General features: G+C 40.2%; 1 protein-coding gene across 1 annotated transcript in view; it reads left to right on the top strand.

The window, feature by feature from the left end:
• Positions 1 to 4,652: 4,652 nt before the first annotated feature.
• The window catches only part of IRAG2 (inositol 1,4,5-triphosphate receptor associated 2), a 40,525-nt gene continuing 30,982 nt past the window's right edge, over positions 4,653 to 14,195 (top strand). Inside the window, exons 1-10 of the mRNA XM_086479053.1 lie at positions 4,653 to 5,244; positions 6,080 to 6,190; positions 6,943 to 7,123; positions 7,336 to 7,412; positions 7,492 to 7,570; positions 8,534 to 8,692; positions 9,864 to 9,981; positions 11,401 to 11,451; positions 12,623 to 12,700; positions 13,248 to 13,304. Coding sequence (XP_086335179.1) covers positions 4,653 to 5,244; positions 6,080 to 6,190; positions 6,943 to 7,123; positions 7,336 to 7,412; positions 7,492 to 7,570; positions 8,534 to 8,692; positions 9,864 to 9,981; positions 11,401 to 11,451; positions 12,623 to 12,700; positions 13,248 to 13,304 — 1,503 coding nt within the window. The remainder of the gene's footprint in view (positions 5,245 to 6,079; positions 6,191 to 6,942; positions 7,124 to 7,335; positions 7,413 to 7,491; positions 7,571 to 8,533; positions 8,693 to 9,863; positions 9,982 to 11,400; positions 11,452 to 12,622; positions 12,701 to 13,247; positions 13,305 to 14,195) is intronic.

Here is a 14,195-nt window from a genome sequence, read left to right as displayed (position 1 = left end):
CTCAGGGAAGCTCCAAGCAAAACGCAGCGTAGCACAGTGAAGCTGGGCTGTGAGCTGCCTGCACTTGAACGGCACACCAGGCAAATGGGGAGAGTGGGAATTTCCTGCTGCTGGATCCCTCCCACGTCACTGAAGTTACATGTACTTCTTTTTGCGGAGCTGAATGAAATAGCACAAAACCCACAAGCTGATTCAGTTGTTGCAAGATTCTGTGATTCCACCTGTCCTGAATGAATACAAAGGAAAGGGCCTGTTACAAGTGCTATTTTTAAAACTAGAAACTACATTTTTTGTGACGAGTTTGTGCCTATGCAGCTTAACAGTTTAACCGTTACATGCTTAGACATAACTCTTTACAAGGTCCTGTGTCATTTGTCATCTGAAGCAATCTGAAGAGGCAGACCACGTTGATGAGACTTTTAGGAGTGTATCAGGCACCTAGTTTACATCTCAGATCCTGTGAACGAAGTGCTGCTTCCTGTGCCTCTGCTTTTCTCTCCATCTTTCTCAGTTTAGACTGCAAGGTCTATAGGCAAGGGTCATTTGCTCCTGCACCTACTTCGTGCCTACTCTGCTAGCTGTACAGCAGCGCAAATAACATCATCACCTGGAGGAACCTCACGGAGTAGAGGTCACTTGTTACTGTCAAGATATAAAAAATAGGGGTGCTGTTTTAATGTGGGAGATTTTCTGTTCAAACCAATACGTTAAAAATCTTCCTGTACGCATAAATCTCTCAAAGATAAAAGAAAAGAGATTCTCACCTGGATTGGTTTGATCTCAGAATTGTTACCTCTGTATTATTATCAGCTTTACTCCTGGAAGAAAGAGTGTCTAGTCAAAAACACCCATCTGCTAATCAAACGAGAACCAATTGCATCAGCTCCATGGTCTCGGTAGTGCTGCTGAATGACAGTGCCAAATTTCCACTTTTATTTAACTGTTTTCCCACAACTCAGGGAACAGCAGTGTCAGCTCACTTCCACATTTTGGGTTTTAATCACAAAACACCTGTGAGAGCACCTCTTACATTTTGCAGGAGTGTTGAAATAGCCTGCGGCAGATTGGGAGGTGTCATTTCTCCAAGTGTTTGGAGAAGTGTGATGGGCTTGCGCAGTCAGCAGGTACTAGGCAGGCAGTAGTATTCCCTCAAAAACACTATTCTATTTCCAGTTATTTGTACAGCATATACCTGAAGATCCACACTGTTAAAATGCAAATCTTGTTTCAGAATTTAATACTAAAAAGAGGACTTGGATACCAGTCCTAATGACAAAGCTCTTTTTTTTTTTTTTTTTTGCTCACAGAAGCAATTGCAGAGCAAACAGTAACACAAAGACTCTTTAATACACCATCAGCTCAAGAGACTTTAACACTTGCCTTCTTTTAAGAAGTGGTAAGATCTATGAAATTTATACAGTTTGTTGATTCTTTTCTAACCCTCACAGGAGAAACTATGAGAGATCTCGTCCTGCCTGAAATTCTGTAGTAGGTGGGAGAAGTAAGAAAGAACTGCTAATAGAAGTGAGAAACATCCCAGGTACCTGAGCTGAGACACGGCAGTAAGCTGCATCATTGTTTTCCTCAGTTTTAAAAATAACGGTAGGATAGCAGGGAAACTTCAGGATACCTTGACATTCCAGGCAATTCATTCAACAGCTGTAGGAGAGATGCAAGAAAAAAAGCAGAAAGGCTAGAATGCTGGTGACTGGTGCTTCATTTGCACCCAGTTGCAGCTCATTGTCCCTCTCAGCCTGAGAGCTGAGTGGGAGGCAGGAACAGGTGTACCTGGTGGAGCTGATTTTCCAGCAAATTAGCCCTCTGCTAATTTGAGTACCAAAGTTCATTCAGGTAGTCCTCCTCAGAGGAACAGCTAAAATACCTTTTGTTAGTCTGTGCTGTCTCTACCAGAGAGGAATAGAAGGTATTTTTCTATACGCTAGTGTAAGTAGAAGGTCTTAGACCGGTTTTGGTTTTTTGGGGGTTCTTTTGTTTGTTCAGTTGGTTTTGGTTGTTTTAGTTTTTTTAATGGGGAATTATGAGCAATATTTAAAAATGTGTTTTAGATAAAAAGACTAATATTCTTTAATGGAGGGTTACTTTTCTTGAAGGCTCTTGTGCACGTAAAGAACATACTGAAATTTAACTGCAATCTGTTTAAGTTTTTCCTCTAATACACATTCTGCATATCTAATATAGGAGATTACTTTGACTTCCTGGGATTTATTGAGGAGTAAATCTTTTAAAACAACCACTATAATAAAATGCATTCTCTTCTTTAAAACCATTCTGAGATTCTTACTATTGTTATATTTTTAAGCATCCATGGGGCTAAGGACATGTTCGTTAAGGTAAATGTTACTGCTTACAGAAATAGCAGTAGAAAAATAAACTTGGGGATCTTGACCCTGTACATATGAACCCAAGCTGCTGATGTGCAGGAAGCTTGTAATAAACCAATTCGAGAAAAACATTGAGTATTTATGTCTATTGCAATATGGATTAATAAATACTTAAATGTGATTTTCCTCTTTGCTTCACAAGATTATACAAGTGGCAACACTTGGGTTAAATGCTAGGGAAACATGTCGCTGTTTTTGAGAAAAGAACAATTTTCTTCTATCTAAAAGAAAAGCAGGGATCTAACTTCTTGAGGAGGGGGAGGTTGCTTCATTTTGTTTCTTGATGCACGGTCTGAGTAAAAAGACACAGTTCAGTGAAGTCTATATCCTTCTGGGGGCAAGTTGGTATTTCTACTACACAGGGGGAAATCCCTTCAGGGTCAAGGAGTTTGGTGTTCTGCCCCTGCAGGCAACCACGTCAGTCCCTCTCAGATGCACGCACCATCTCATGGGCTCTAGTTATAAAGCTGTTGTTTAATTTTCGTCTACCCCTACCAGAAGTCTGGTCTGTGATAGTGCTGTTCTGATAGGGTGGTTATGAGTAAAACCTGATCTTGGAGGATCTGAGGATGGCTGTTGCTGGCCGTGTAGGTTATATAGTTAACATACACTGGAGTCTTCACTGCGGCCCTGCTTCTTCCTTTAAAGCAAGGGTTATGTTTTGTGTGTGTTTTGAGTTTTGTTTTATAACATTGTGTACAGTCTTGTGGAGAGAAGCAATACAGTGTATTTTCAGAGCTGGGGAGTTGAAAGTGATAGTGTGATGGAAGGTAGGTAAGTAGCTGTAATATTGTGTGCAAAATATCACTTAATCTGACTCTTGGGAGCTTTGGCTAGTTTTATCTGGTATGTTATTATTATTTTTTTAAATAATACATCTCTTATAATGATCTAGATGCCATAGCTACCTTCCAATAGTATTGCTTCTTTCCCTTTCTTTCTGAAAACAAAGATTCAGTCAAGATGCTGATGCCTGTTACAGAGCTCTGTTCAAGTCCAGTCACATTCACTGGGTTACACTGGCTGATGGGATGGCATTCTCGGTGCTGATGTTTCAGCAGATGCTCTTTTTTTTGGGGTGAGAAACTGTGAGTGAAGTCGACAGTGGCATGGTGTAGGATGAGAACTCCCAGCTACTCGGTTCAGAGAAGGTTGTTGCAAGTTGCAGGGTAGAGATGGTACCTCACTTGAAAAGTGTCTCTATCCCTGTAAAATGCACCTCCCATGCCTTGCTCACACACATGCTTATCTTACTGGAAATACTTTTTTAGGTATTGCCTGGGAGAATAGACAGTAAAAATACAAAATAGAAGTGAAGCACCTCTGTGGGGTATGTTTCTTGGGTAATTCCCTGTGTGCTAGTGTGACAGCTGAGTAGTGGCTAATTAGTAACAGGAACAAGCGGGGTTTGTTTTTTTGTTCTTAAAGGCTTACTGAAATGCTGAAACTCTTGTTGCACTCACTTTTCCTGCTTCCCCCACCTCCCCTCAACCCAACACCCACAAAGTGCAAACCCAGAAAGACGGCCTAATATTTTCCTGAGAGTAAACTTTGTTTAAATCTTGGCTTCTGAAACCTGCCCTGAGATGGTTTCCAGAAGGCTGCAGGCTCAGAATACTTTGACTTGTGTAGCTCTGGCTGCAGGCTTTGACTGGGATGCCATGGAAAGAGACTAGACACTGATAATGTCTACAGCTGTGTGAGATAACAACAACTGTCCAGCTCTTTATTGAAGGTGTTAGGCTTGAGCAAAAGGCCATGGAAACAGAGAAGGACTATGTGCTACCAATATGATCAGAAGTAATAATTACAGAAGTTGTGCGAGGTTTTGTTTCTTTTGTTTCTTTAGTCTGAATAATATTGCTTAGTGCTTCCTTTAGTCTAAAAAGAAAGTTAGCTGCTAGGTTGCAGGGAGTTCTTCAGGGTTTTTTTGTCATGTCCCCCACACCTCCAACATGGTTATTGTATTTCAGAATAAGCAGTAAGTTTTCAGAAGGTATTTCTCTCTCTCTTCTCCACCTTTGCCAAATCCACATCGCTTCTAGTCTCCTGGAGAACTAAACACCACCACTGAAGGTTTCTGTCACAGCTGGTGTGTGGACCAAGGGTTTTCAAACCACTTGATACCAAAGCTCCAAGTTCTATGCTGAACAGAAAAAATTGGCACAGAGAATATGTGTATGTTGATCATCCTGACTTACATCTTGTCCCTATTCTTTCCAGATACTTTGCAAGACAGGGCAATCGATAATGTCTTCAGAACACGGAGCTAACAAACGGCATCATAACCCAGTGGACAGTATATGCAGAAAAATCAAATCAATCCAAATGCTGGACCAAGTCTCTAACCCAGCTTTGCAGATACCGAAATTTCAGTCCCGGAACTTTGACAGTCCACAGTGCAATACCAAAAAAAACCTAGAAGAAATACTGAAGAAAAGAACTTTTAGAAGTCATAACAGTACTGGTCCACACTTAATCAGTCCGAGCGGTGACAGTGATTTGTCTGCAAACTTGCAGTTGCTGTCACCTTGTCTCTGGCATAGCTCTGACTCCTGCTCTGCAAATGCTACCTATTCAATCATTAAAAGCGAAGAGCGATCCAGCAACTCATGGATGCCAGTATGCCCTGTGGAGAACTGTTCTCCATCCTACTTCAGATCCGGAGACGTTAATACCCAGAACAAACTGTATGCTTTCTCAAATGTTGAATCTAAAATGGTGCCTCGTGAACAGATGTATCTTACGTCAAGTCCAATATATTTCTTCACATCTGATAAAAAGTCAGAAAGTGCTGTGATGCAGTCTCCTGTGCCAAACAGATTACCTTTGACCGAAAGAGGTAAAAATCCTGGAAAAAAAAATCCCTCCCAATTCAAAATCCTAGACATCTGAACGTTCAGCCTACATAGATGACATTTATTTACTACTTAAACTAGTAACAGTATGTTTTAGAATCACTCAAGTCTAACAAGACTGCAAAAAGAGCTGAGTAAAATCTTGAATTTTCTCTAAAAAATATTGATGTGAATGTAAAAAGTGAGGAAGTAATGAATCAACTAAAAAGCTTTTTCAGATTTGGTAATTCCTCTCTGTAGATAAGAGATTTGGCTGTTAATTTAGTCTGCCTTTAATATAAAAAGATATAGGAGTTTGGGTGTGGGTTTTTTGTCGTGGGTTTTTTTTTTTGTGTTTTGTTGTTTTGTTTTGTTTTTTTTAAGGATTGTTTTCTTAATAACTTCATCTGACCATGATGATTTCCCTACAATATATCTGGAGGGGGAGGGAAGAAATAGCTGGCTTCTTAAAATATTCTGGTTTATATTTTTACTTCATGCAGAAGAATAGCTAGAGTTGCCAAAAATGCATGTGTAGAAGTAGATGCATAAACCAATTCGTAGCTTAAAGGCTTGAACAGCATGAACAGTTCCTGGTGTTATTTGGCAGTAAAAGCTCTGTTTATTGGTGGTGGGGAGGGAGCTGGTTGGTTGGTTTGGTTTGGGTTTTGTTTTGTTGTTTTTTCTTTAAAAAGATTATTAAAAAAAAGTGCCATTCAAGCTGTGGCATGCTATGTGTGCTCTTGCTATTACAAACATAATATTGTAGTTAGAATCTGTGGTGCATGAAAGTTACTATGAGCAAATAAAGATGGACAATAACAAACTTATTCTTCACAGGATGGAAGCAGTCGCTGGGGTACAAAGCTGACAACATGCATGATGTGAGCTTGATCTGTGAAGAAGACTTACTGACCACTATCTTCTGTGCCTGTGACACAGAGCATACAGGTTTGCCAATGGCTTTTCATTGCTCCATTTTATTCTCCTCTCAAAAAATTTTCAAGGCTGAGATCGTGTCATGATTCCCGAGACATGCCAATCCATGATGTGCTTAGCCTGACTGGCTCCTTTAGCTAGGTGGCTGTATGTGTGGCAGATGCAGAATAAATGTCTGTACCTCTTTTGCCTATCTCTTCCCTCCCCCTTCCCCCTGCAGCTGATTTTTGCTGTATTTTAATGCAGAGGAAGTAGAGGAGCAACATGCTTCTAGCAATTCTACCCCATTGGAAATGGCTGTTTATTTTTCTTTTAGGCTTTTTGCTGTTAGAAAAGAGAACGCTGGGAAACTTCAGAGCAAAAGAGCATTCCTCTGAATTCCACCTCAAATGTGACTAAAAGTGGTAGAGAAAGGAGTTGTCTAGCAGAGTAATATGATGTCAGTCACAGGGTTTGCTAAATTTGATGAGAGACCTCAAAGTAGTAATATAGCAAATGTGCCAGGTTTGTTCTTCTTAAACTGAAGTCCACAAAAGTAGTAAACTTGGACTTTCAAGCTTCTGTATTAGAAAAACCAGACAAAAGCTCTAAGCTATTCCTTTCCAAGTCACACTAGAGCTGCAGGGATCAGTGGCTTGCCTACAGCTCTTGAGGCCAATTGAATACGCATTAGTGCAGATCTAGTAGCATGCCCTTTTACATCTTTTTATAATGGCCTGCTAGACTTTAGAGTCTGGCACATGGACACCTGTATCTATTTTTAGGAAAAGTAGCAGTTTCCAAGATAGTTGATTATTTGAGACATACAACTAGTCGGGGATCGGAAGATAGTGGTCTTGAAGAGCTGTGTAACATGCTTGACCCAGATCAGAAAGATGTCTCCATGGACCTGGAAACATACCATGCCATCATGAAAGAGTGGATTGAAGACTGTAAGAGAAAATGGTAATAGCTTTTTATCAATCTATATCATAAAAGCTTCTGTGAAAACAGGAGAGCAAAATGTTCTCCTGTGCCTTGTGCCTTCCGTACAATGACAGTATCAGGACACTGTGACCACAGTGTGGGTTTTGGCTGAAAGCTTTTAAATGTTGCAAAGTTAGCAAGCTATCCAGTGTCATACTGATTCTGTGACTCTTGATGCTTCCTTATTTCAGGGAAGATAGTGCCACTGAGGAAGCAACAGCAAGCATGGAAGACCTGGAATTTAAAGTGCATAAAAACACCTCTGAAGGTGCAGATCATTTTATTCTGTTGTTATTCAGGAAAGCTCCACTTTCTTACCCTATAACCAAAACCCCCACCTCTTTCAGCAAAAAAGACGCATGTCAGGATGAATGTTACATCAGGAAGCTTGGAGGCTTTTGGGGGTGAAGTGTCTAAAGGAGACATGTAAGTCCATTTAACCAATTCTTTCTCAGAATTTAGCACTCCTAGCTTTGAATTACTTGAGAGCAATTCCTAGAACCACCATTCCAGAAAACTATCTTGGCAGAGTTTCTAAGGCTGACCTCAGTCTGCACTAGCCCTTGCTGCTATCGCAGTCTTCCTCACAGCTTCTGCTCAGACTTAAAAACACACTAGTAACTTTTCCCACTGATATCTTGGTCCCTCTGTGTCCATTTGCCTTTTTAATTCCCTGTGGTCAGAGTTTTTGCTGTGTGTTTCGTCTCCTTTTTAAACTGGTTCCTTCCCTCCCCCAGGTTCTTGGGTGTATGACAATAGAAGACATTATCTCCTGAAAATCTGGTCCTTGGTTTTGTTTGTTTAATTTTTTTATAGTCATGACTCTGACTTGGATTCTATTAATAGCAAAGCACTTAACAAACGCCAGAAGTTTCAAAGATAACTTGCATTTTATGTATAGTCAAAAATCTTAAGAACTGCTTTCTGATGCTTCCCTATTGTTTCTCAAGATCTTGAAAGGGTGAACCTTGATCAAGTTTCAGTTGCAAGCATAAGTGGTAGATGGTTTAGGGGAAAAGAAAGGATCCAGAAATTGTGGAGTCAATACAAAAGTATTAGTGGTGGCCTAAGAGGTGATTAGCAAAGGCTTAAGATACTGTCACACAGACATCCAGATATGGTACTTGTCTGGTGTCATACGTCAATTGCAGGGAGCATAAAAAAAAAAGTGCTTAAAACAAATCAGTTCCTGGTGTCCGTAGATTTAGAGAACTGATCTGAAGATGATCGGATATCTCTGTGCAGAGCAAATAACTACACTGCAGCATTACAAGTTCTCTGTGGGCTCTCCTCTTGCCTCTCTAATCAGCACAGCATCAGGATTTTCAAAAAGTCTAAATTGGATCAAATCTACTTTCTCAATCTTTCCCGGTTTTGTTACTGGAACAGGGAAACTTCTGACTTGATAACTTGTGTTGCGGACCTGCAGTACAACAACCAGAAGCTTCAGGAAGAGAACAACAAGCTGAAGCTCACACTGGAAGCTGTGGATGAGACCAACAATAAGCTATTGGCAGATAATGAGGATCTACGTCAACAAATAAAAAGGTTTGGAGACCCTGATGGCACCAGGTCTGCAGTGCAATGGCCTTGGGTAGACCTATCTTCTTGCAGGTGGACCAGCCTTGCTTTATGCTTTTAGCCTCACCAGTGTTTCAAAACAACTTTCTTGACTTAATGTAGTATCTATAAGGTTTAACCCTCTTGCCTGATGGTTCTGCTCTGTACCCCTTGGTTCTTATAAAATCAGTCATTCACCTTATAGCCTGGCTCTCGCAACATGAGGTGCTGTGAGTGCACAAAAGCAAGATCTTAAGGTAAAGCAAAATCAATCAAACAAACAAAATTACAAAAAAAGACCTTAATAAGCCTTAATATTACCAAGAGAACAGCCGAGCACCGGAAGGCTTCCAATCCTAGACAACACACTTGCTGCCAAGCAGAGGGGGAATGAGCAAGTAAGAGCTATTTTGCTAGTCCCTTGAGGAACTTAAGTGATTTGTTTCACTAGCTTAGTGTTGCTGCAGCCTGGGGACCCATCAGTGCCACAAATACAAGCGTATTTTTACAGTGAGTTTGTAACACTCATCTGACCCAACTAGTTCAAATGTGATATATCAACTGCCAACATTTCCCAGTGTCTTCTGGGGAAATTAAGGCAAGAGTCCTGCAGCGTAGCTAGTGTGAAACATGTGCCCGCATGTTTGGACCATGTGCTCTGGGGTACTCTGCAGCCTAGAGCTAGCCAGGAAAAGGGCCTTGCCCCACTGGTCAAACATGCATTGTCTGGGGTATCAGGTCAGGATAAGAAAATGATGCAGAGCTTAACTGAACTGGAGCGGCTCTGTAACTGCTAACAATGAAGTATTGTAAAGATGAATTCACGTCCTTAGGTAACCCGGTATGTTTCACTGTAACAAGCTAGGTTGTTAGGTGAATGCAAACAAAAGCGTGCTACCTTGGGTGCTATGTTTGCCTGGGGTTTCCTACCTTACTGTGAGCGTGGAAGGAGGTGATAGATAGAGGGTACATCTATGAGCCTTTACTTACTGGACAAAAATAATGGGCTTACTCTTTGGCACAGATACTTAACGGAAGAGCAACAGTCAAGTTTATGTCCCTCGTGGCTTCTAAAAATGCTGTTCTTGGTATTTCAACCCTATCTAATGACCAACAGTAACTCACTAAAGTTTCCTTGGATTTACTTCTCCCCACGCAGCATCCAGCATTCTGTGCTGAAAGCCAAATCATTGGAAGAAGAACTAGAAGAAGCAAAAAACAACCTGAACTTGTCAGAAGAGACGAGACGGCAGATTCTCTGCCAGAATAAACAGCTAGTAAGTGCTCTTATTTCTTAGCTTACATTGTACAGCATCTCATATCTTGCTGTAGCAATGGCTTGACCTCTCAGACCATAAAAATCAGTGCTATGACCTTCTCTGAACCAGTAGGTACTGAAGCTTTTTGAGGAAGTTTGAAATGTGGTTTATTAGTGTTACAAAAACACTGTGAAGTTTTTGCATGGAAATTTCTTTAAGTTATTGTCAGTTGCAATGAAGAAAACAATTACAAGGACCAGTCTCACATATAATTATGCTTAAAGACAACAGCTCTCATGCCGCCATCGAGCCATGTCTCTTTTCAAGCTGGTGATGTTCTGCTAGAAATTCATGTGGCTTTTCTGGAACGAGCAGGGACAGGAGACTCTGTTCAAATGTCAACACAAAAGCGTCATTTTTCCGAAACACCCCTAGGTTATTGTCAATGTCCGTATGGGCTGGCAGGCATGACAAGGGCCTATCAGAAAGCTGCTGACTCTGGACTGACAGCTGGAATCGAGGCAGCACACCTTGGCATGTCTCAAAGGGCACGAGTTGTCTACACAAGTACATCTCAATTGCACCCCAGGTGACTGAGTAGCGAAGCCTGTGATTGTAAGAGGTGTAAAGCAGCCTGGTAATGAGGCTGCTGTGGCTGCAGCTTTAGCAGGTGTTGCCAGACACCAGTGGGTAGGCTTTCCAGGGAACATATGTTTGCATTGCTGCCATGTGTGTTGTTCACACTACAGTGGCATCTCTACATCTTGCTGCGTGGGAGTAGGTGTAAATTGATGTTCCATAGCTCTGTGAACTGCTGATGGTGGGTATTTGGAAATCAAAAGAAGTCTTCCATGCTGAACAAGAACACAAGGTGCTATCCTGCTGCAGTGTGTGTATATTTTTGTTTTTTAAATTTGGATTACATGCACAATTCACCTTTTGAGAAGGAGATGGGGTAGGAGGGAGAAATATTATTAAAAGTTTCAGAGTTGTGCTTATAAACCCCGTTAGCTACTGTTCCCTGTGCAGTGGAGGCACAGAGTGAGGTGCTACTACCTTTCTTGGTGCCTGATAGGACAAAATTGTAGTGTGGCACATAAGCTTTCCAGGTTTGTCTTAACTCAAGCTTGAGTGCAACTAGACTTGCTCACTCTGCCTCCTTCCTATCATCTAGTGGTCTGAGTTTTACTCTGATTTGAAATGCCTGGGTCAAACCCTCCAAAGAGGGTTTACAGGCTGGACCAGCCTCAGTACTCCCCTTTTTTTCTGTGCTCTCTGAAGCAAGGGAATGCAAGCCACGGCTTTGTATTTGGCCCTGGATGTGTCTGCATCTGTGGCTTTTTGGCTTAGTTTGGCTTTGAATGTTGAACTTGACATGCTAAAAATTACTATCTTGCTTTCTCCTTTTTTTCTTTTTTTTTTAATAAACCTGATCAGGAAAAAGAAAATCAGTCTCTCATCGTCAAAATTACTTCTCTTCAGGAAGAGGTAAAATAAATCATGATTTTGCAAGTACTAGTTCTTCTAGCTAAAAGCTCACGATTAAGAAATGAGATGTTTGTCAGACTCTGAAGCCTGACATGCTAATTAGGTTATCAAAATATCTTACATTTTACAAGGATGACTTATCATAAAACTTCAGGGTATGAAGTTGCACTGTGCTTCAGACTTCCCGTTTGCTGCACAAGTAAGGATATAAGTTTGGGAACTATGGTGGACACGGACAAACAGCTTTTTTCCCCCCTCTTTTTCAAAGCTTTATAGATAAAGTCCAAACATTTCTAGTTAACGTAGCTATAAATATACTAATTCTAAATTGAAACAATTTCCTCTAACACTTTTTCATTTCATATTCACGTCTGTTTCTCTCCAAGATCCAAAGGAAGAGCCCTGTATAGAGCTGTAACTCCAAAAAAATGCAGTGGCTGGGGGCTCCACTCACAGATAGATCAATTGACACTGGCCGAGGACCTACAGGAGGCTTGTAGTGAATACACTACTAATGGAGCTACATCTCTACTCTAGGCTCTTTTCTTTTCCTTTTTTTTTTCTTTTTTTTTTGTTCAGATGAGAGCTATTCATTCTTTCTTTTATTTATTTCATTAAAGTAAATATTTTATAAACCAGTTTTTATCAGGTAATGTTTCAATACTTTCTTACAGCCTGTATTACAGACTATCTAGGAAGAAACAGAGAAATAGGTTAAGTCATACATAGTAATGAAAAGAAGCACCTCATGGATTCAGGAATCTATTATCTATTATAACAACATGGCAGTCATTGTTCTTTGCATGTTTACCGTGCTCAAGATTAGTCTTTCTGCAAAGCTCTTAAGTCCTAATAGCTATTAAGATGCATCTTTCAAAAAATGATTCTCATGCTGTAGGCCTGAAAGCTTTTCTTTAGCTTTCTAGGTCTGGTAGTGCTTATAAATCATATTTTGAGGTTTTCTGTTTTAACACTGCTCTGAAGGAATGAGAAGGAAAAGGCAGCAGAAACAGTTTTGATGAAGCAAGCACATACAATGTATGTGCATAAATGCTGGTAGTGCTTTAGAGTAGGCAGGAGCTTGGGGGTGGAGATGTCATTTTGCCTAGTTTCTCCAAGGAGAAGCTGTCAATCCATTCAGCTGTGCCTAAACAGTCTGTATCTTGTTCAGAATATTAGGAATAGCATGGACACCGATGGACTTCAAAAGAAGATTTTGGAGCTGTCTAAAAATGCAGCAGAGCTTCAAGTAAGCATTTCGGCTCTAGGAGGAACAAAAAGACAGCCTACAGTTTACTCCGGTCTAGTGAGGGGGATTTCTACCTCAGGGCTGTCTACCTTCCAGAACCTGTCTGTATTAAAGAATTGCAGTGCAGTCGTAGCTTGGACATTGCGACAGCTTTGACCAAGAAAGTTGCTGTCTGGAGGCTAAAAAATGAGCTAATATAAACAATCCACCGTTTCATTGTTTCCTCTAAGTTAAACTTTTAGGAAGCCTTTTCGCCACTGTTTGAGAAAATATGTCAGAAAGTCATGCTTTGGCTGATGTTGCTGAAACTATTAGCTCGGACAGACAAGATGAGGAAACAAAAGTGACTGTGAAAGCTGAGAATGCTTTCAGTTTTAATTGGGTACAAGATGAACTTTGAAGCACACCATGCAAGGTATTCAAAGAATAATTTGATTTTTCTAAGGAAGGAATATTGGTACCTGTTTTACCTTCCAAGCAGGAGAGAGGAACAGACTTGCAGTGTATACTGATGACTGGAATTCTTTTTGATCTTTTCATTTTTCAGATCCAAGCACAGATCTATGAGAACACTATGGTAAATAAAGAGGCAAGCTTGATCCAGGTTAGTCGCTTTTAATTCATTACTGTCTTGACTGAAAATACTGACTATGGGATGATTTGTAAAAAGGCAAGGCAAAAGTCTTCACTGTGGCACTTTTATTTCTACTGTTCTCACACTACAGAACCTGATCCTATAAATGGCTCCAAAGTAGGCGAGATCTGCTTTAGAACCTGATTATGAGTCAGCATAATTAAAGGCTTCAGGATTTGCTTTTATTTTTTTTTTTAAAAAAGGCACAACCTGTTAAAACAAAACAAACTTGCAAACTTCAGAAAAATGTACAGAAACCTCTAAAGGCTACTTCCTTCAACGGCTGCTAAAAGAATGTACCTGCAGAAGATCCTTCCCTTCATGTTTTTTTACTTAAGTTGCTTAATTTTTATGTCAAACTAGAAACAGTGATCCAGAGCCCAATGGAAAAACAAATTCCTTTCTCATCAATGAGGTGTAAATATCTAGGCTTTACTGAAGAGTGAACACTTCTAATGATGTTTTTAAACTTGTAATTTGTATTAGAAATCAAAGACATAAGACTGCATAAGGGTGTTGACATTCTCTGGATTCATGAATTGTGCAAATAGCCTTCTAAGCTAATGGAGTTTCTATTTAGCAGAATATGTTCTAAATCAGCTGATGAAATATTTGACTATTAGTCTGTCTGCAAAAAAGAGTGCAGCTGAAGTCAAATAGTGACAAGAGAGAACCTAACTTCAATATGATCCAGCTGATAATTTTGTAGATGAGTATGTCTTAATAGTTGGGGGTTTTTGGCCAGAAGCAGCTTAAGGGCACAAATGAATTAACTTTTTTAAATTTTTTAATAGCTTTCACTTTCTCCTCCTTGAATAAGTCAAAGCTTCTGGAGTATCCTTTTATTCTAAAAAGTTTTTT

The sequence above is a fragment of the Leptosomus discolor genome, chromosome 1 (assembly GCF_034619465.1).
Source record: "Leptosomus discolor isolate bLepDis1 chromosome 1, bLepDis1.hap2, whole genome shotgun sequence".
NCBI lineage: Eukaryota > Metazoa > Chordata > Aves > Leptosomiformes > Leptosomidae > Leptosomus > Leptosomus discolor.
This window is presented reverse-complemented; position numbering and strand designations above follow the sequence as displayed.